The sequence below is a fragment of the Balaenoptera acutorostrata genome, chromosome 7 (assembly GCF_949987535.1).
Source record: "Balaenoptera acutorostrata chromosome 7, mBalAcu1.1, whole genome shotgun sequence".
Classification (NCBI taxonomy): domain Eukaryota; kingdom Metazoa; phylum Chordata; class Mammalia; order Artiodactyla; family Balaenopteridae; genus Balaenoptera; species Balaenoptera acutorostrata.
The window spans coordinates 5,145,078-5,165,946 of NC_080070.1; the positions used below are offsets into that span (position 1 = coordinate 5,145,078).

Below are 20,869 nucleotides of genomic sequence, written 5' to 3' on the forward strand. Positions count from 1 at the left end.
TTCCAGCAAGGTTCCCGATCTGAGCTTTGGAGAAATCCATCCCACCTTTTTGAGGCGCCTGCTACGTACGGATCTACTTTCTCTAGTCGTGCTTTTTCCTCCACCTACCTTCCCCCTCCTCTTTCTTGTAGGCTCCCCGAGTGTGTGTCTTGGGTGTGTGTTTGGTGGTGGGTGTGTGTGGCGGGAGAGTCTCAGAGCTGCAGGAGAAGTTGCAAGAAAGAACCTTAATGCTCATTTGTTTCGTTGTGTGTGGATGGGTGCTGCAGTGGGATCGGGGTGGCAGGTCTCGGTTGGGAGCCAGGGAGTCTGCCCTATTGAATCGCGCTGCCGGAGGATGGATGGTGAAGCTGAAAGTAAAATATTTAAATCATAGTAAGAATTTGACACATTTTGAAATATTTATATAATTTTAAAACTCTGAATAAACACTTGGACTCAAGTATTCCGTGGCGGGTTTGAGGATTTTCAACATATTTCTTCATGTGTGTTTAACCCCCAGTTATAATTAGAAAAGAAAAAAAAAAAGTAAAATCTTTGGTCCCTTCGCCAGCATTTTAACATATTTCTTCTGGTAATCTGCTAGAATTTAATTAGATCAGAAGAAGAAAAAAACCCAACTATTTTGTAGCTAATGTGTTTTAGAGAACTTGTTTCAAGCTGAGAGAAAAACAGTTTGATGAATTTAAATACATGTTCCCTTTTTGTTAAGTAAAAATATGATAGTATAGGTTTAATTTCATTATGTTACAGTTGAACTCATATTTAGACTTCTACTTATTCTGAGATATTTAATACTTAAAATACTTATGTGTAATATTTAATATATTTAACCTCAGCTGGCATTAGTTATATATCTTTTTTTCTTGTAAAATCTTGTAGTATATGTTAAGTATGATAAACTGTCTCTTCTGGAATAACTTTTATATATTGAAGCTGCAGTAGTGCCTGATTTCTAAGTAGAATTTTCTTTTTCTTTTTTTAAACCTAGGGCATAAAATCCTGCCTGGCTACTTTTCTAAAAGTAAAGTTAAATGATAGTGAAATATATGTTTTATTTTCTGTAAGGCGCATTGAATTGGAAACAATGTATTTTAACAAGTGTTTAAATTTGAATTTTAACTATTTCATAGTGTATATTTCAGAATAAACAGTTGCTGTTTCCAATGTAAAATGTTATATTTATTATACACTTATGATTGTTCTAGTTGTATAGTTTATGCACATATGTTTTTAAAAATATTTATTTATATATATATATATTAAAATTTTTGACTGCGTTGGGTCTTCGTTGCTGCACGCAGGCTTTCTCTAGTTGCTGTGAGCGGGGGCTACTCTTTGTTGCAGTGCGGTGGCTTCTCTTGTTGCGGAGCACGGGCTCTAGGCAGCACAAGCTTCAGTAGTTGCGGCACGTGGGCTCAGTAGTTGTGGCTCTCAGGCTCCAGAGTGCAGGCTCAGTAGTTGTGGCGCATGGGCTTAGTTGCTCCATGGCATGTGGGATCTTCCCAGACCAGGGCTCAAACCCGTGTCCCCTGCATTGGCAGGTGGATTTTTAACCACTGCACCACCAGGGAAGTCCTGCACATATATACATATATATACATATATATATACATGTGTGTGTGTATATATATATATATATATATATATATATATATATATATACACACACACACACATATATATATATATACATATATATATATTTTTAACATTTTTATTAGAGTATAATTGCTTTACAATGGTGTGTTAGTTTCTACTTTATAACAAAGTCAGTTATACATATACATATGTTCCCATATCTCTTCCCTCTTGCATCTCCATCCCTCCCACCCTCCCTATCCCACCCCTCTAGGTGGTCACAAAGCACCGAGCTGATCTCCCTGTGATATGCGGCTGCTTCCCACTAGCTATCTATTTTACGTTTGGTAGTGTATATATGTCCACTGCACATATGTTTTTAACATCTAGACTTATATGCAAAATGTAAAATAAATACAAGACTAATGTGATATAGCCAAGTCCTTTCTAAATTACCTAATGCCTTATTAAAGAACACTGAACCATTTTTTCTTTGCTTCATTTTAATAACAAAAATGTAATTTCTCTGAAGTGTCAAATTATGCAGTAGCTTCCTATATTTTGATTTGAGAGGAGTTTAGTAAATTATTTTTAAATGTTTCTTTTATATTTCATGGATAACGGAAAAGTGTCTGTGACTTAGCTGAAATATGATGTGTGATGCACTCACCTTGTCCCATCACAGCCATTTGCTCTTAGTGGTGAAGTGGAACGTGAACTGTTCTTCCTACAAACAAGTGCATTCATTTATGCTGTTTAACTGGGACTGATGACACTGTGATGTTAAAGAAAAATGTGGTCATCATGTGGAAGCTTCTCCACAGTGTAACTTGTATTTTGAAGAAGTTAATCCCAGTTTGTTTTTAGATGTTTTATTTTTAAAAAAGCTGTTCCTTGAGTAGAATATTGTTAATTAAACAAATGGTAAACACCATAAAGTGTAATGCTGTAGCATTCCCCTTCAGCTGCCTTCTCCTTACAAAAAAGAAGCCACCACCTCTAAGAACAGTAAAAAGCGAAAAACAGAACAAAACAAAAGACCCCAGAAAACAAAAGCCTTTTTTAATGTGGGAAAACTAATGGCTTATTTAACACTTTCCTATAGCCATTTTTGAAATCTCACTTAAATCTTCCATCATGGGTTAGAATTGGCTGTGTTTCTCTTAGAATTTGGTCTTATCTCTATATTTGGCTCTATGGTTTTGCATAATGTTTTGAATAGTAATAAATAATAACTTGGTTCTTTTTTCATCTTGTGTTATGTATAGACTTCAAGAAATACTTTTCCCTTTTCAGGTCTGGCAGATTAAAGATAAATAATGAAATAAACTTTATATTATCTAAAAGTAAAAAGGACAAAGGAAAAGATGGAATGAAAGCTGAAGTAAATTTAGGTCTGTTGAATTTGAAATGCTGTTGTGTATACTACTAACACCAATAAAACCTAAAGCAATCTAGAAAAAAAGGTGTTAAAAGATACATTTCCATATTTGTGGTAAAATAATTATTAAAATTGAGAAACCATGGATAAATGCGGATGTTTTGGCTTGGTTGAAGTAATGTAAATTAAATCTGTAGTTACATTTTACTTTGATACGGAGTGATGGTCCAGTAATTTTGATGATAGTAATATATACATCCTGTAACTTGAATTATTAGATTGTCTGTAAATACCTCTAAAGATGGTGGTAAAGTTTCAAAAATTATTTAACCTGGCACTCAGGAATATTAGGAAAAAGAAGTTTTATCTATTACATTATAGGGAAAAATGTAGGCAGGATGTGTTATGAATTTTGTTTTCATGAAGAGATCAGTATTCTTTGGTGTTTTTTTCTTAAGTCCATTGAAAAATTTAGAAGTCAGATATCTAGTTGCTTATAATAAAGGTCACCAACCCCTCCTCACTCCTTAGTGCCACTCTCCAAAGGAAACTCTAAATTATTTGTGTGGTTTTTGTGACTAAATAAGCTTATTTTATGATTTATCAATTTTACATTGATTCCTGCTCTGATAAATGAGGATTTGGTTCATTTTTTCTACTTACCCAATAGATGTATCACTTTTAATTTCCCTGTTCTCTTTGCAATTTATGTAATATAATAGACTTTTTCTTCATGTTGATGTAGATTGTCTGTCTTGATTTCCCAGGAGTAAAATTGAAGCTATTACTGCTTCTACTTTTCTTTTCACCTTTCCTTTCCCCCTTTCCTTTCCCCTTTATGCCCCTATGTCTGTCATGTCTACTTTGGCATTGTCAAGGCTGAGAACATTTATATTCTGTTTGCCTGTGACTTGGTTTTAATAGTTGGAAATTGATGAATAGTTTCTACATTATTGTGGTGGTATAAATATTGTTCACAGCAGAGGAAAGGAGAGTACAATTACATTTCCTGTATTGGTTCTTGGTTTTTGAGTCTGTAATTGCCTTTTTTTTTTTTTAAATTTTTATTTATTTATTTATTTATCCATTTATTCATGGCTGTGTTGGGTCTTTGTTTCTGTGCGAGGGCTTTCTCTAGTTGCGGCAAGTGGGGGCCACTCTTCATCGCGGTGCACGGGCCTCTCATTATCGCGGCCTCTCTTGTTGAGGAGCACAGGCTCCAGATGTGCAGGCTCAGTAATTGTGGCTCACGGGCCCAGTTGCTCCGCAGCATGTGGGATCCTCCCAGACCAGGACTCGAACCCGTGTCCCCTGCATTGGCAGGCAGATTCTCAACCACTGTGCCACCAGGGAAGCCCCTGTAATTGCCTTTTTTCTTGTCTTATTTGTCATTGTTCTTTCTTCCATGTTATCAGCTTTCCATGCTATTTGTTTTTATTGCTGTTGTTTTATGTATGTGAGTACTTTTCCCCTAGGAAAAGTATGATAAGGAAAGGCTTCTCCTAGTCTTTTTCCTTATTCTGGACTAGGTGTTATCTAGACCTGTTACATGTTGTTCTTAGTGCTGGACTGTGCATCACTGCATTTGCACTTTAGCTCTGCTCTTATTGGGTCTTTATTCTTTGAGTTACTTCCTTGTTTTAATGCAGTACATCCCTCACAGAAACTTCTAGAAAGAATATGTGGAAGATACAGTTTTGAATCCTGGCATATCTGAAAAAGTCTTCATTAACCCTTGTAGTTGACTGGTGTTATTTTTATTCAAGCCAAACTAAGTTGGAAATTATTTTCCGTCAAAGCTTTGAATGCATTGCTCCAGTGTCTTTTAGTATCCATTGTTGTTGTTGAGGAGAAGTCTGATACAGTGTGTTTCTTGTTCTGTTGTGGGTGATGTGTTTTATCTTCCTCTGTGGAAGCTCCTTAGAGCTTTCTTTCTGTCCTTTTTAAATAGAAATTTCTCAAAGATGTTTAGAGGTGGTTCTTTTCCATTATTATTAAACTAAGGACTCATGTTTTTTAATTCTTGAGAAATTCTCCTATTATTGCTTTAGTTCTCTTTATAACTCCTTTTAGTTGGTTATTGGGCTTTATGTATTCATGCCCACTCCCCCACCCCCATTTTTTTGTCCTTTTGTTCTTCTGGGCATTTCCTCTATTTTATTATAAGACTCTGTAATTTTACTTTAGCAGTCATATTTTAAATTTTCAAGAATTCCACCCCCACACCACCCCCACGCCCAGCATCCTTTTTCCATTTTATGGATTCATAATCTTGAATCTCTTTGAAAATGTTAATAGAGTTTTTTTTAAAGTCATCACCCTTCCTCTTATCTGTTTGCTCTAGGGTAATTGTTGTTTATCTTGGTCTCATTTATGTTGTAGGGTTTTTAATCAGACATCTGCTGATCCTTGTCACTCATATTTAAGACCTAGTAGAAAGGCTCATGGTGAGTTCTTGGTGGGAATTAATGATTAGCTTGAAGTTGATAACCCTTTGTATTCTGACATTTAGGAGTCCATTGTTTTACCCCAGAGTGCCAACCCCCCCCCACCACTCTTTTCACCAGTTCCCTTCCCCAGACAATGATTTTTTTTTTTTAAGAAAAGATCTCTGCATTTTATTTTATTTTTTAAATGATAATTCTTTTCCTTAAAAAAATTTTTAATACTATTTCAGTGATCTTTTATTGAAAGGAGCTAATGTGTGTATGTTTGATCTGCTATTTGAACCAAGAGATTCTCCTTCAGCTTTTAAGCTGGACTAGACCAAAGCTAATATTCACATGTGTATTTTATCCAGTGTTTCAGAATGTGTTAGGTTGTAGAAATATAATGGGAGCTTTAGGTTGTATATGTGTTCTGGGTGTTTAGAAAAGAGAATACTCACTTTGTGTGTTGGGCCTTTTACAGCAGGTGGAGGAATAGGAAAACTCACAAAAAAGTTATGAATATGATACCTGCTGGTGAAAATATTCAGATAGCTCAGGAGAGTGTAATTAATTAAAAACTGTAAGGCCTTTTGCCACTCTCTTCTGCCCTGTATTTCAGAGAGAATTACTGTGAACTCTATTTTGTATCCTTCTTGACTCTTGCTATGCATATATGTTTTCTATTTTTACATAATGTGCTTACATTCATTTTCACACAGATGGGATCATTTTATATGTATTTTAAAAAATTTTATTTATTTGGCTGTGCCAGGTCTTAGTTGCAGCATGTGGGATCTTCGTTGCCGCCTGTGGGATCTTCGTTGCGGCATGTGGGATCTTTAATTGCGGGCTGTGGGATCTAGTTCCCTGGATTGAACCCGGGCCCCTTGCATTGGGAGCACAGAGTCTTAGCCTCTGCAGCACCAGGGAAGTCCCCTCGTTTTATATGTGTTGCTTTGTGATTTTCTTTTGTCACTTAGTTTATCTTGAACGTTTTTCTGTTTTAGCATATATACATCAATATCATTCATTTCAAAAACTGCCTAATCTTCATCCAGCTGATGCAAATTGAGGGCTTTGCTTATGCCAAGGAGTGTTCAGGAGTGTTGTAGATTCTGGGGATTCAGTGGTGCACAACGGAGATCAAGCCCTTTCTTTCACTGGACAAATACTTCAGTAGTGAGAGGAACAAAATAAATGTATTCCTTATCATTAATTTCAGACAGTGAGAGGCACCATAAAGAAAATAAAACTGTGATAATGGTATTGAGAGTGTCCGTTAATGGTTCTGAGAGACAGTAATGCATGTAGTGAGGTTGTCAGGAAGGTCTCGTTGAAGTGATGATATTGAAATAGACCTGGGTGAAATGGAGGCAGTTATGAGAAAATTCAGAAGAACACGGTTCATTGTGAAGCCCCCAAAAGAAGAATGAGTGTGTGATGCTCAAGGGACCCTCCTACCTCTCAAAATAAAAGGGTGGTGTTACCGGACATTCAGGAGAGCTTACGAGATCGCGTCTGAGAGGCAGGCGGGAGCCTGATCACGTGGTACCGTGCATGCTAAGGGCAGGATCATGGTAAGGAGCAGGAATTTTATTCTCAGCGCAGTGGAAGCCATTGGAGGCTTTTTTTTTTTTTAATTTTATTTATTTATTTATTTAGTTAGTTAGTTAGTTAGTTAGTTAGTTAGTTATGGCTGTGTTGGGTCTCCGTTTCTGTGCGAGGGCTTTCTCTAGCTGCGGCAAGTGGGGGCCACTCTTCATCGCGGTGCGTGGGCCTCTCACTATCGCGGCCTCTCTTGTTGGGAGCACAGGCTCCAGACGCGCAGGCTCAGCAATTGTGGCTCACGGGCCTAGTCGCTCCGCGGCATGTGGGATCTTCCCAGACCAGGGCTCGAACCCGTGTCCCCTGCATTGGGAGGCAGATTTTCAACCACTGCGCCACCAGGGAAGCCCCCCATGGGAGGGTTTTAAACCAACAAAGCTATTGAAGTAATCTTGGCAGGTATGGCTTAGAGTAGGCTTGTGACAGAGGAGAAAGGTGATTAGGTTTTATATGTGTTTTGAAAGCTCCTATGATAAGGTCTGCTAAAGGATTTGATGAGGGGAGTATGAGAAAAAGAAGTAAAGTTGTTGTCTAGATTTTTGGCTTCGGCAGCTTGGGTGGATAGTAGTGTCACTTAGATTATTGGAGAGCCTAGTGGAAAAATGGGTTTGTAAACTAGATTGGAGTACCCTAATTTATTTAGCCATTCCCTTATTGATGGTCATTTAGTTGATTTCCAATTTTATTGTTATCTTTGTAGTGAACATCCTTGTGCTTGTATAGATTTACTTGTTGGCATATTTTAGAAGGTAAATTCGTAGATATAGAGTTGTCTTATTAAAGAGTATTTGTGCTTCAGGTTTTGATAGCTACTGGCCGATTGCCCTCCACAAATGGAGTATTGACTTAGACTCCCACACAGAGTATGTGACCGTCGTCCCCCGCCCCGCATCCTTGCCAGCAACATATGCTGGGTGGGGCTGGGGTGTGGGGGACAGGGCATACAGTTCTGAAAATGGGAATTGTAGTTCTAATAGAATTTTTCTTTACTAAGTCACCTAAGTACTCTGTTCCCAGGATGAAAATCAGCCCTCATCCTTTTCCTTTTTGTCTCCCAGAAGTCATAACATGTCTCTGGCCATAGTTTCTTCCAGCTACCAGTCTTATAGTTGTTGGTCAGTCCTTCTAACTTCGGTGACATTTATGAAGCCTTTCATCATAATTATGATAATAATGATGAGCATAAGACTGTTCATTGTTTAATGTATCCTGTCCTAAATGTGTCACGTGTGCCGTATTAATCTGTTTAGTCATTGCCAACAATCTAAAAGTAAATACTGTTACATCTCCAGTGTTGCCAGTGGAGGAAACTGAGACAAAGGACTTCTACCAATCTTTGACTATCTTTTCATTTTTATCTTCTTTTTCTGTCAGAGTGTTTCTTTCTGATAAGTTTGGCACTGTCACTTGAATACCTTTTTTCAGTCATTATGGGTCAAAACACAAACACAAAATAAGTGGCAGAAAGAGAGGCACAGGTGGAGTCAATGTGTTGCAGAACACATTCAGTTTGGGAGAAAGCTCTGCTTGTTGGGTTCTGGTGGTCAAACTGCCTAGGTTCAAATTCTAGCCTTATAATTAAGTAGCTATTTGATTTGGGGCTGATCATTGGTCTTTCTCGTAGCTCAGTTTCATCAACTTTAAAATGGAATAACAGGAATTCCCTGGTGGTGCAGTGATTAAGAATCCGCCTAACAATGCAGGGGACACGGGTTCAAGCCCTGGTCTGGGAAGATCCCACATGCCACGGAGCACCTAAGCCCGTGTGCCACAGCTACTGAGCCTGTGCCCTAGAGCCCGTGAGCCACAACTACTGAGCCCGTGAGCCACAACCACTGAAGCCCATGTGCCTAGAGCCCGTGCTCTGCAACAAGAGAAGCCACTGCAATGAGAAGCCCGCACACCGCAACGAAGAGTAGCCCCCGCTCGCCACAACTAGAGAAAGCCTGTGCGCAGCAATGAGGACCCAATGCAACAAATAAATAAGTAAATAAATAAATTTATAAAAACCTGGAATAACAATAGTACATGTTTTGTCGGGTTGTAGTGGGCAATAAATTATGCATGTTAAAGTGGATAGTACATGGCTAGGGCAGAGTAAGTACTTCATCAGAGTTAACTCTTATATTTACGTTATTGGTCAGGAGTGAACAGTCTGTCTAACATTCAGAGCATGGGGGAAAAACACAGGCAATGGAATATCACACTCTTATGAATTGTATGTTCATGTATAAAGTTAAAGAAATAGTAAATACCACTAGTGTTTTTAGTGAGTGAATTGGGATATACATGTATTAAGCTTTTATGTTTCTGCTGGGGTGACATATTCCATGGTTATTTTAATTTGCATGTCTTATGATTGAGTTAAATTGAGTGTATTTGCCACTAGCATTTCTTTTTTTTGCAAATTGCCTACCTGTGCCCTGTACCAGTTACCTTTTGACTTCAAATAACAAAAAGCTTAATTTAAAATGGCTGAAATGAGTCAGATTTCACTTCATATGACCAGAGTCCAGGTGTATTTCAGTAGCCTGATGAAATTATCAAGGACCCAGATGCTGTCCCCTTTCCTGCTTTTTAAAATCTTCAGCTTGGGAGGAATCAGGCTCCCTGACTTCAGACTATACTACAAAGCTACAGTAATCAAGACAGTACGGTACTGGCACAAAAACAGAAATATAGATCAGTGTAACAGGATAGAAAGCCCAGAGATAAACCCACGCACACATGGTCACCTTATCTTTGACAAAGGAGGCAAGGACATACAATGGAGAAAAGACAGCCTCTTCAATAAGTGGTGCTGGGAAAACTGGACAGCTACATGTAAAAGAATGAAATTAGAACACTCCCTAACACCATACACAAAAATAAACTCAGAATGGATTAAAGACCTAAATATAAGGCCAGACACTGTACAACTCTTAGAGGAAAACATAGGCAGAACACTCTATGACATAAATCACAGCAAGATCCTTTTTGACCCATCTCCTAGAGAAATGGAAATAAAAACAAAAATAAACAAATGGGCCCTAATGAAACTTAAAAGCTTTTGCACAGCAAAGGAAACCATAAACAAGATGAAAAGATAATCCGCAGAGTGGGAGAAAATATTTGCAAATGAAGCAACTGACAAAGGATTAATCTCCAAAATACACAAGCAGCTCAATATTAAACAAACAACCCAATCCAAAAATGGGCAGAAGATCTAAGTAGACATTTCATACCAAGAAGATATACAGATTGCCAGCAAACACATGAAAGGATGCTCAACATCACTAATCATGAGAGAAATGCAAATCAAAACTACAGTGAGGTATCACCTCATACCGGTCAGAATGGCCATCATCAAAAAATCTATAAACAATAAATGCTGGAGAGGGTGTGGAGAAGAGGGAACCCTCTTTCACTCTTGGTGGGAATGTAAATTGATACAGCCACTCTGGAGCACAGTATGGAGGTTCCTTAAAAAACTAAAAATAGAACTACCATACGACCCAGCAATCCCACTACTGGGCATATATCCTGAGAAAACCATAGTTCAAAAAGAGTCATGTACCACAGTGTTCATTGCGGCACTATTTACAATAGCCAGGACATGGAAGCAACCTAAGTGTCCATCGACAGATGAATGGATAAAGAAGATGTGGCACATATATACAGTGGAATATTACTCAGCCGTACAAAGAAACGAAATTGAGTTATTTGTAGTGAGGTGGATGGACCTAGAGTCTGTCATACAGAGTGAAGTAAGTCAGAAAGAGAAAAACAAATACCATATGCTAACACATATATATGGAATCTTAAAAAAAAAAAAAAGGTTCTGAAGAACCTAGGGGCAAGACAGGAATAAAGACACAGACGTAGAGAATGGACTTGAGGACATGGGGAGGGGGAAGGGTAAGCTGGGACAAAGTGAGAGAGTGGCATGGACATATATACACTACCAAATGTAAAATAGATAGCTAGTGGGAAGCAGCTGCATAGCACAGGGAGATCAGCTCAGTGCTTTGTGACCACCTAGAGGGGTGGGATAGGGAGGGTGGGAGGGAGATGCAAGAGGGAGGAGATATGGAGATATATGTGTATGTATAGCTGATTCATGTTGTTATAAAGCAGAAACTAACACACATTGTAAAGCAATTATACCTCAATAAAGTTAAAAAAAAATCTTCAGCTTGTTGAATTCACTTCAATAATTCACTTAAATAATTATTGAGCACCTATAATTTAGCAGGCAGTAGTCTGTACTATGGGAAATAACAGCAGTGAGGAAAACAGGCCATGTTTACTGCCCTCCGAAAGCTTACAGTTTGGTGGGGGTAGGGGACGAGGCGAACAAGAAGGTAGAATGTGCAGTAAGTAAGATGTTGTGGAAGCAAATCATTAAAAATAATAATAATAAAGCAATTAAAAAGACAAATCAAAATGCTTCAGTGACCATATATCCAACTCAAACTTTATCTGTTTAAATGATCTTCCCACTAATAAATCTTTATGTCACTCAAACTTGAACAATAAATCTTCCATACTGAAGTATCTTCCTTGCTTAATTAATTCAGAGGAAAAAACCAAAATGATTAGTAAAGGAAAATGTAGGGGTTAACACACCCTTTTAATTTGTTTTAAATATTTTTAAGGTTTAAAAATTGTTTGAAGTTTTTAATTTCTCGTAAGAAAACAGTATCTGAATGAATACCCTAATGGCAAACCACTGTAAAAACGTTTCAGCTGCATTTGGGGCAGAGGGGTAGGGATTATCTTCAAAGCACCCTAGCTTTCTTCATGAGGAGGTCAGAGGTACACTGGTTTGTATTATTGCGACATCCATTAGGTGAACTAAGTTGCTTTTCCTTCATCAGGGGCTTTATTTGTCAGAAGGGCAGTATGCTTGACCTCCAAATTTGGCCGACAATTTACTGATGAGATTCATAACCTTTGAGTTGCTCTGATATTTTGACGTATTTCCCGGGTTCTGAGCCACATCCTGGAAGGCCCACCATAACTTCTGGATCCTGTATGGCTGCAAGAACCTCTGGATCACTAAGAATTTAATTGAGCCCAGGCATTCCTGCCATTCCAGGCATGCCCCCTCCCATTCCAGGCATTCCGCCAGGAAAGACACCTGGAAAAGAGCCATACTGAGCCCCTGATTGTCATCTGGCTTCTTCCTCCCTCTGGGCGCTCTCATGTTCTTCCCGAGCCATCTTGACCCTTTCTGTTCTTCCTTTGATCTCTCGCTCTTCACGTTTTTGCTCATACTTTCTCTGATGTTCAGCAATTTCCTGGGCCCTTGGTTGAACTTCTTTCAGCATTGCACTAGCATCTTCATCATAATCCAGCTTACAGGCAAGGGCTAGATCATGGGCAGCTTCTTCCCAATGGCCCAAAAGTCTGTGTGCTTTCCCTCGCCACTTGTCTGGCTGAGCAGAATCAGGATTTATTTCAATAGCTCTGTCACAGTCTCGGATGGCAGCATTTGGCTTCTGTAATTTGATGAAGACACTTGCTCTTTTGCCATACAGAACGGCCAAACGAGGATTCAGCTTGATGGCATCTGTGAACAAGTCAATGGCTTTCTGTCGTTCACCCTCATTTAGGGCATCAGTGGCAGCTACTTTTTTATCATTTGCCTGATCCAGCATCTCCTCAGTTATCTCTACACTTTCAGCTCCCATTTCTTGAGGGGCATCAGTGTCTGGGTCAGTCACACCTTCATTGTCAATTTCTAGATCACTTTCCTCACTTGATGGTTCATCTGTCTTTATGTTTTCCTCCGCCTTCTTAACTGTTTTTTCTTCCTTGGTATTTTCTTCCAGTTTACTTTTATGAGTAGCAGGTGGTATTTTACCCCCCATGCTCTCCACCCACTCCCTCAGGAAGCGCATTTCCTCAGTGTGCAGAACGCTCGGGTCCTGCTTGCACATTTTCATGAAGGCTCGAAGCTCTCTCGCTTTGGGGGGTCCATGGTCCGGAGGCGGTGGGCGCGGCGAGGCTGCGGCCCGATTCCAGGCCCAATGTTAAGTGTTATGGAGAAAAATAAAGCAATGCAGGGGGACGGGCGAGGTTGAGTCGGGTTATTTTAATGACGTGATCAGGGAAGGCTTCAATGCAGTGACCTTTGAGTGGAGTCCCAATGGTAGTAAGAGTGCAAGGGCAAGAGGTGCGGTGGAAGAGCATTTCAGACAGAGGGCCTCTCCCGGAGCACACAGGCCTGGGGCAGGAGTGAGCTGGCGCCTTCAAAGACCTGGAAGGAGAGCTGGGGCGGGTGGCAGAGCTGAGTGATGGCTGGCAGAGAGGGGGAGCAGGAAGTCAGAGCGTGCAGGGCCTTGTAGACCGTTGTGAGATGTTTTGGCTTTTCTTCCGGGTGAGATGAGATACTTTTGGGGGCTTTCGAGCAGGGGGCTGGCCTTATCTGATGAACACTTTGCAAGGTTCATGCTGGCTGCTGTGTTGAGACTAGGATGAAGGGGACAGAGGCTGAAGCAGGCGTGGTAGTTACGAAAGTATTGCAAGCAGCCAGGTGAGAGGTATTTTGGAAAAAGATAGACGTCAGAGAAGTGGTTCTGTATATATTTTGAAGGTAGACTGAAAGGATCTGTGGAGGGGTTGGGTGTGAGATGTGAGAAGAAGAGAGGAGTGGTGTTCACACTTCTGGTAGTCCACGTGACCAGTGCCCTAAAGATGTGGTCTGTCTCTTCGTGTACGTCTATTTTATTTGGAACAAAAACCTTTCCTGGATGCTCTCAGATTTCCCCTTGGATCCTGTTGGCTGTGATTGGTCATGTATTCCTGTTGTAGGTACAAGTGAGGCCAGGAAAGCCAACATCTGTTCCTCTGAGGCCTTATAATGGGAGGTGGCCTCTGACAGCGAGAACAAGTTGATGGCGGGGGGTGGAGTGGCTGCTGGTTGGGTAACAGTAGTGGCTTCCGTATGTCACTGCCAACTTTTCTGTTGGGTTGGTCATCCTTTAAAAAAATTTTTTTTTTTAAAGTGACTTGTTAAGAAAATAAGCTCTTGTAATAATAGATTCTAAATATTTCCAAGCCATATATTTTAATGAGGTTTTTTACTCAGAGGTCAGTTTTCTAATTTTGAAATAAATGAATCCTTTCAAAGTTACAAGTGGGGGCAGGTGAATGAGGAGACTGATGCATAATTTATAGTTTTTCCTACTCTAGGTGCAAGTGTCATTTCAACCCGAATGCTGGCTAGTAATTCTTTATAAAACTCTCATTTGGGGTCTTGTAAGGGCGGCAGTGAGGTGGATGGGAAAAACAGAACCACCCTGCTACCTCTGTGCCCTGTAGCTCTCTCTCTCGTTACTGCCTCCTACCACCGAAGATGTGCGGCTTCATCAGAGGCAGAGTCTTCAGTAAGGTTTTCTTCTTACAGTTTTTTCTTGCTTCTCTCTTCAGTGGTCATTGTCTACTGACTTTTCCTTCCCTCCCTCCCTCGCTCCCTCTCTTCCTTCACCAACAAAGCTGATACCTGGCTTATTAAAACAAGAGAATTTTGTCTTATTATATGATTAATTGTTCATCCTTCAACATGGGAGGCGGTGTAGCTCTAAGGTTTTGAGTGTGCTCTTCCTCCTCAGTCACAGCAGAGTTTTGAGCTTCACCTCCACTACTTACTAGCCGTGTGACCCAGACCGCTTCATTGCACAGCTCCGTTTCTCTTGTGCTAGGGATGGCATTCCCATCAAACACAATGCAGATGCTGCTTCCTGGAGTTGTACAATGTGGTGGTTCTGATGTGACTTTAGGCAAGTTAATTCAGCCCTGAGTTTTCAATGAGATCATGAATGTGGAATTCTAAGAACACTGCCTTTAAGGGACTTAAGAGGAAATGATGAACAATTCCATAGCCCTTCGTTTTTACCTTTGACTAAGGGTGATTACTAATAACTAATCAAGTGGGGAAGTAGGGTCACTGTGAAGTAGCTGTGAGGTATTATGGAAGGTATATTATAAAAACCTCTATTTTTTCCCCCTCTGCACACATCGTTGTTAAAAAAGCAATTGTGAGTATATGAGTTTGGATCATTTCCACAGTTCACCTGGAGCTCTGAGGCCTTTCCAAGACTCCGTTGTGTTGATGCGCAGGGTTGGGGGGCGGGTACAGATAAGTGAGATACATTTACAGTTGTTGCATGATAACTTATCAAGGCATAGCCAAGAGAGGGAATTCAGTGCAGGCAGGTGAAAATATATTTAGTTTTCTTTTTCCAAAGTGTTCACTTTAATATACTTCTGGTAGGATATTAGAACAATTTCTAAGTTCCAAGTTCTGTGCTTAAAACCAGGAGATTCTCTAGGAGTCACTGGTTTAGCTTCTGTGCCATAATTCAAGTAGAGTTACAGCACCGTTACAGCAGGTGTTGGGAATTTAGGGGTTTAGGGCTCAAAGTAAACGCACATTCACTTATGTCCTTTTTTGTGCGGGGTACTTTTTTGGGGGAATGGTTTTAAGCGTAGGTTTACAAGGAGAATCAACTTAGTGCATATTAAATACAGTGTATTCCTTTTGATCAAAGCTTGCCTAGAGGAATGTTTTTCCAGTAGGTGCAGAGGGGAGTGTAATCGTAAATAAGATTGTTTTATTCTTTTTTTAAAATTTGGCTGCGTGCGGGACCTTTTTAGTTGCGGCATGCGGGATCTTAGCTGCAGCATGTGGGATCTAGTTTCCTGACCAAGGGTTGAACCCAGGCCCCCTGCATTGGGAGTGTGGAGTCTTAACCACTGGACCACCAGGGAAGTCTCAAGATTGTTTTATTCTTAATGAAGTTATGTCTTAGGGCAAGAGAAAGGTACATAAATTTTTCTTTATATTAGCCCTGTATTATAATTTGACTTACAACCTTGTAGCTTTAGATTTGTAGAGTGATTACTAACCACCTGTCACTGTGCGGATCTGTAAAGACTCCATGGTGAGATGAATGTATGGGAGAAGGGTAGGAGTTATGTGCTAGTGCATATCCAGGCAGAAGGAGCAACTTAAGGATTGGTGGCACAGACCTGCGAAATTGCTTGGCCCATTTGTAAAGTGTTCAGTGTTAATAAAAGTACAATATACTGTATATCATAGTTCCCACATTGAATTTAACCATAACTAATGATACAATTGTGGCTCTAAAGCAGTTGTCTCCAAACTTATATTTGTTTTCTTTTTCTTTTTAAAAAATTTATTATTTATTTATTTTAAAAAATTTATTTATTTTATTTATTTGGTTTTGGCTGCATTGGGTCCTTGTTGCTGCACGCGGGCTTTCTCTAGTTGCGGCGAGGGGGGGGCTACTCTTCGTTGCGGTGCGCGGGCTTCTCATTACGGTGGCTTCTCTTGTTGCGGAGCATGGGCTCTAGGTATGCGGGCTTCAGTAGTTGTGGCGTGAGGGTTCAGTAGTTGTGGCTTGTGGGCTCTAGAGCACAGGCTTAGTAGTTGTGGCGCACAGGCTTTGTTGCTCCACGGCATGTGGGATCTTCCCGGACCAGGGCTCGAACCCATGTCCCCTGCATTGGCAGAGGATTCTTAATCACTGTGTCACCAGGGAAGTCCCAAACATATTTGAATCATGCCTCCACTAGTAAGAATTTGAATCCTTGGTCTCAGCATCTGTATCCTTTTTATTTTTCTTTCTTTGAAATAGTATACATCTATCACAATCCTTATATTAATACGGGTTGCTAAATTTTAGGAGAGCTAAATTTCACATTCCTTATTACTCTCAAGTTCTAGGATTTGCAGGCTTGTGATTAGGACATTTAAGTGTGTTGTGTGCATTCTGCTTTGGAGACCACTACTCTAGAAGACCATGGTATAAAGAAGATTCAGAATGTTCGTTTTTCTGCTTTGAATGTTAAGTGGTATGTAGTGTAGATGGATGGGATAGAGAGAGTGATGAGTGGAATCTTTGAATCCCGAAGAGGCCATTGGAGGGATCAGAGAATTGGTGAAATAAAAAGTTTGAGTTCTGGGTCTGCATTCTGTGAAGGCTGTAAATGAATATTCATGTCTCCTTAACATTTATTTAGTATCCACTGTGCGCCAGGCGCTCTTCCCAGCAATTTCATATATGTTACTTAATCCACAACCCTTTTACTGATGAAGAATCCAGCTTGTTAATTTATGTAAGTGGGAAAAAGCCAGAATTTTTCCAGGACTTTGACTCAAAGCTCTTTGTTTTTCTCTTTTTACTACAGCTCTTTTGAGGAGCTCTAAAATCTAGTTGAGGAGTTAGGAGAAATAGACATTCAACAAAGTGTTAAAGAGGAAATTCTAAGTCCTTGGAATAGTGACTGTGTTTCTTGGGTCAGAGCTCTGTCTAGCCAAGTGCATACAGAAGATGTTTAATAAATACCTGTTAAGCATTCAAGGACTCTTAGTATCAAGCAGCGTGGGATTTTAAGACATGTGGACTTGAGTCTCAGCACTTCCATTTCCTAACTGTATGACCTTGGCCAGTTACTTACCCTCTCTGAGCCTGAGTTTCCTTATCTGAAAAATGGGGGACTCAATCTCAGTTGCACTGGGTTGTTATGAGAATTAAATGATAATGTATAAGATGCCTAACTCACAGGGTCTATTATGTGTTACCTAGCTTCTATAATGACTTTGAACACAAACACAGGCAGGTTCTGTACTTGTTATAGCTGTTGGTTCTCTAATCTCCAGGGAGGTGTGTAACAACAGTGCTCTCCTCCAGTTTCTATCTCCACCAGTTCCTTTTGGAGCTGGTAAAAATTAAAAATATCTTATTTTAACATAGTACATTATTTTGTTTCAAATGATAAATAGTAAGATAAAATGTAGTTTTAGTGGCCAGTGTATGGTAAACTCTGATGTCTAGGATATTCTCGTATATCATTTAATTTAATGGGTTTTTTTTTGGGGGGTTGGTGGTAAATACAGGCCAGCGTGAAGAAGAAAATGAAAACATCCACAACTTCACTGTTCACACAACCCTTGCTGGCTTAAAAAAATTCCATGTACGTGATTAAGAAATTTAAATTCTATAAACCAGAAGCCCCCTCTATTAGCTTGGTGTCATAAAAAAAAATACCACACACTGGTGGCTTAAACAACAGAAACTTATTTTCTCACAATTTTGGAGGCTGGAAGCCCCAGATCAAGGTGTCAGCAGGTTGAGTGTCTTCTGAGGTCTCTCTCCTTCCTTGGCTCGCAGGTGGCCGCCTTCTCACTGTGTCCTCACCAGATCATCCCTCTGTGTTGTCCGTGTTCTCATCTCCTCTTTTTTTTTTTTAATTTATTTTTTAATTTAATTTTTATTTTTTTAAAATTTTTTAAAAAAATAAATTTATTTTATTTATTTTTGGCTGTGTTGGGTCTTTGTTGCTGCGTGCGGGGCTTTTTCTAGTTGCGGTGAGCGGGAGCTACTCTTCGTTGCGGTGCACGGGCTTCTCATTGCGGTGGCTTCTCTCGTTGCGGAGCACGGGCTCTAGGCATGCGGGGTTCAGTAGTTGCGGCACATGGGCTCAGTAGTTGTGGCTCACGGGCTCTAGAGCACAGGCTCAGTAGTTGTGGTGCACAGTCTTAGTTGCTCCACGGCATGTGGGATCTTCCCGGACCAGGGATCGAACCCGTGTCCCCTGCATTAGCAGGCGGATTCTTAACCACTGTGCCACCAGGGAAGTCCTCATCTCCTCTTCTTTTTTTTTTTGGTTTTTGTTTTTGGTTTTTTTTTATTAATTAATTAATTTATTTATGGCTGTGTTGGGTCTTTGTTTCTGTGCGAGGGCTTTCTCTAGTTGCGGCAAGCGGGGGCCACTCTTCATCGCGGTGCGCGGGCCTCTCACTGTCGCGGCCTCTCTCGTTGCGGAGCACAGGCTCCAGATGCGCAGGCTCAGCAATTGTGGCTCACGGGCCTAGTCGCTCTGCGGCATGTGGGATCTTCCCAGACCAGGGCTCGAACCCGTGTCCCCTGCATTGGCAGGCAGACTCTCAACCACTGCGCCACCAGGGAAGTCCTCATCTCCTCTTCTTAAAAGGACATTTGTCATACTGGATTTGGGCTCACTCTTAACACACTGGTTTTAACTTCTTTACCTCTTTATAGGCCGTATTTCCAGATACAGTCACACTCTGAGATGCTGCGTGTGTGGGCATCGGCATGTGAATTTAGGGTGAGCACAGGTCAGCCTGTAACTGCCCTACCCTTGAAACCGCTAGTGACTGTTGTATTTATATAGTTCCAGAAGAAGTTCCTGTTCGTCTGTGGGCATATGAAGTTATGTAACTAGGGGTAATTGAATTAGTTTCTTTGAACTTAAAGTGAACAGTAGCAGCAAAGAATTACTGTAGGTTTGTGCTAGGTTGGGGAAATGAACTTGTTATATGGAACCAGACATGATGGTATATTTATGGGGGTGTGTGTGTGTGTCTGTAGTATATATGAGTTTGTTTATGTAAATACCAATATACGAAAGCCTCTTCAATGTAAAGTTGACTAGTTTCATATTTGTCTTAAGTCCTTGATGTGCTAAAACTTTTTTTGTGTGTGTCAACCTATGAGTTTGATTTATTCATTCAGTCCTTCTTGCATACATACGGCTGTGTCAGGTACTCTGTTAGGCATTGGAAGTATACAGGATCATAAGATGAGATCCCTGCCCACCAGCCCTAAAGTTGGGTGAACCCGCAAGGGTGGTGAGACAAGTGGAGATATGGACAGGCTTCTGAGTCCTGAAAAGAGGAGGAGCTCTTCGTACCCTGAGGCTTACACAATGCTTTTCTAGAGAAGGTAACACTAAACTGAAGCTTGTAAGGACCGTCCAAAGAGTATTTCAGGCAGAGGGAATAGCACATGTGAAGGCAGAGAGTTTTGAAGGGGATGATAAAAGGTTAAATATGGTGAAAGTATAACATGGAGAGGAGCGACAGTAGGTGAGGCTGAGCTGGTGGCATAAGTTGCATCACGAAGGGTCTTTTATGCTATATTAAGAAGTTTGTGGGGCTTCCCTGGTGGCGCAGTGGTTAAAAATCTGCCTGCCAATGCAGGAGACATGGATTCGAGCCCTGGCCCGGGAAGATGCCACATGCTGCGGAGCAACTAAGCCCATGTGCCACGAGTACTGAGCTCGTGAGCCTAGAGCCCGTGCTCCGCAACAGGAGAGGCCACCACAATAAGCATGCGCACCGCAACGAAGAGTAGCCCACACTCTCCACAACTAGAGAAGGCCCGCGCGCACCAACGAAGACCCAACACAGCCAAAAATAAATAAAATAAATAAATTATTAAAAAAAAAAAAGTTTGTATTTCGTTCTTTTTTTTTTTTTTTAAAGGAGTTTGTATATCTGTCTCTAAGGCGTGCAGTGTGCCACCACTGAGGATGAAAGAAGGGGAGCAGCATCGTATTTGCATTTTCAAAGCATCTGTCTGCGTTGGTGTGGAGGATGAATGGAGGGAGATGGGACGTGGTTGGGTGCTGGCAGGTGAGAGAGGAATGACTGCCTGAAAGAAGGCAGTTTGGGGGATGACAGAGAGGCAACAGACTGCAAAGAGGTCTCAGAGGTAGGATTAATAGGACTTATTTAGGAAGGGGAGAAAACTGAAATGATTGAAGTTTCTAGGCGGATGGAACAGATTTGGGTAGAAGCCAGATGATGACAGATTGAGTTTTGGATCTGTTGAACTAAAAGTGCCTGTGTTCCATTCAAGCGAAGATGCTCACTGGGAATTTGGATGTGTGGAGAGTGGGTGTGGACTGGAGCCGAGACTCAGTGTGAAGGTGGGAGGTGAGGGCATAAGAACCTGTCTAGTGAAAATAAGCAATTGGGAACTGTATTCCAGGGAGCGTTAATATTTTCACTGGTGGTCAGAAGGAAACACCGTAAAGGTGGCCAGAGGAGCCAGGAGAT

The 20,869-nt window shown here is 40.7% G+C and overlaps 2 protein-coding genes across 18 annotated transcripts in view; one reads left to right on the forward strand and one right to left on the reverse strand.

Moving 5' to 3' along the window:
- The window catches only part of KMT2C (lysine methyltransferase 2C), a 288,523-nt gene that overhangs the window by 25,563 nt on the left and 242,091 nt on the right, over positions 1-20,869 (forward strand). The gene's annotated exons all lie outside the window — the stretch shown is intronic.
- LOC103020251 (hsc70-interacting protein-like) lies at positions 12,147-12,932 on the reverse strand. The gene has a single exon (XM_057550474.1). The coding sequence runs from the start codon at positions 12,921-12,923 to the stop codon at positions 12,147-12,149; it is 777 nt and encodes a 258-aa protein (XP_057406457.1). The 5' UTR covers positions 12,924-12,932.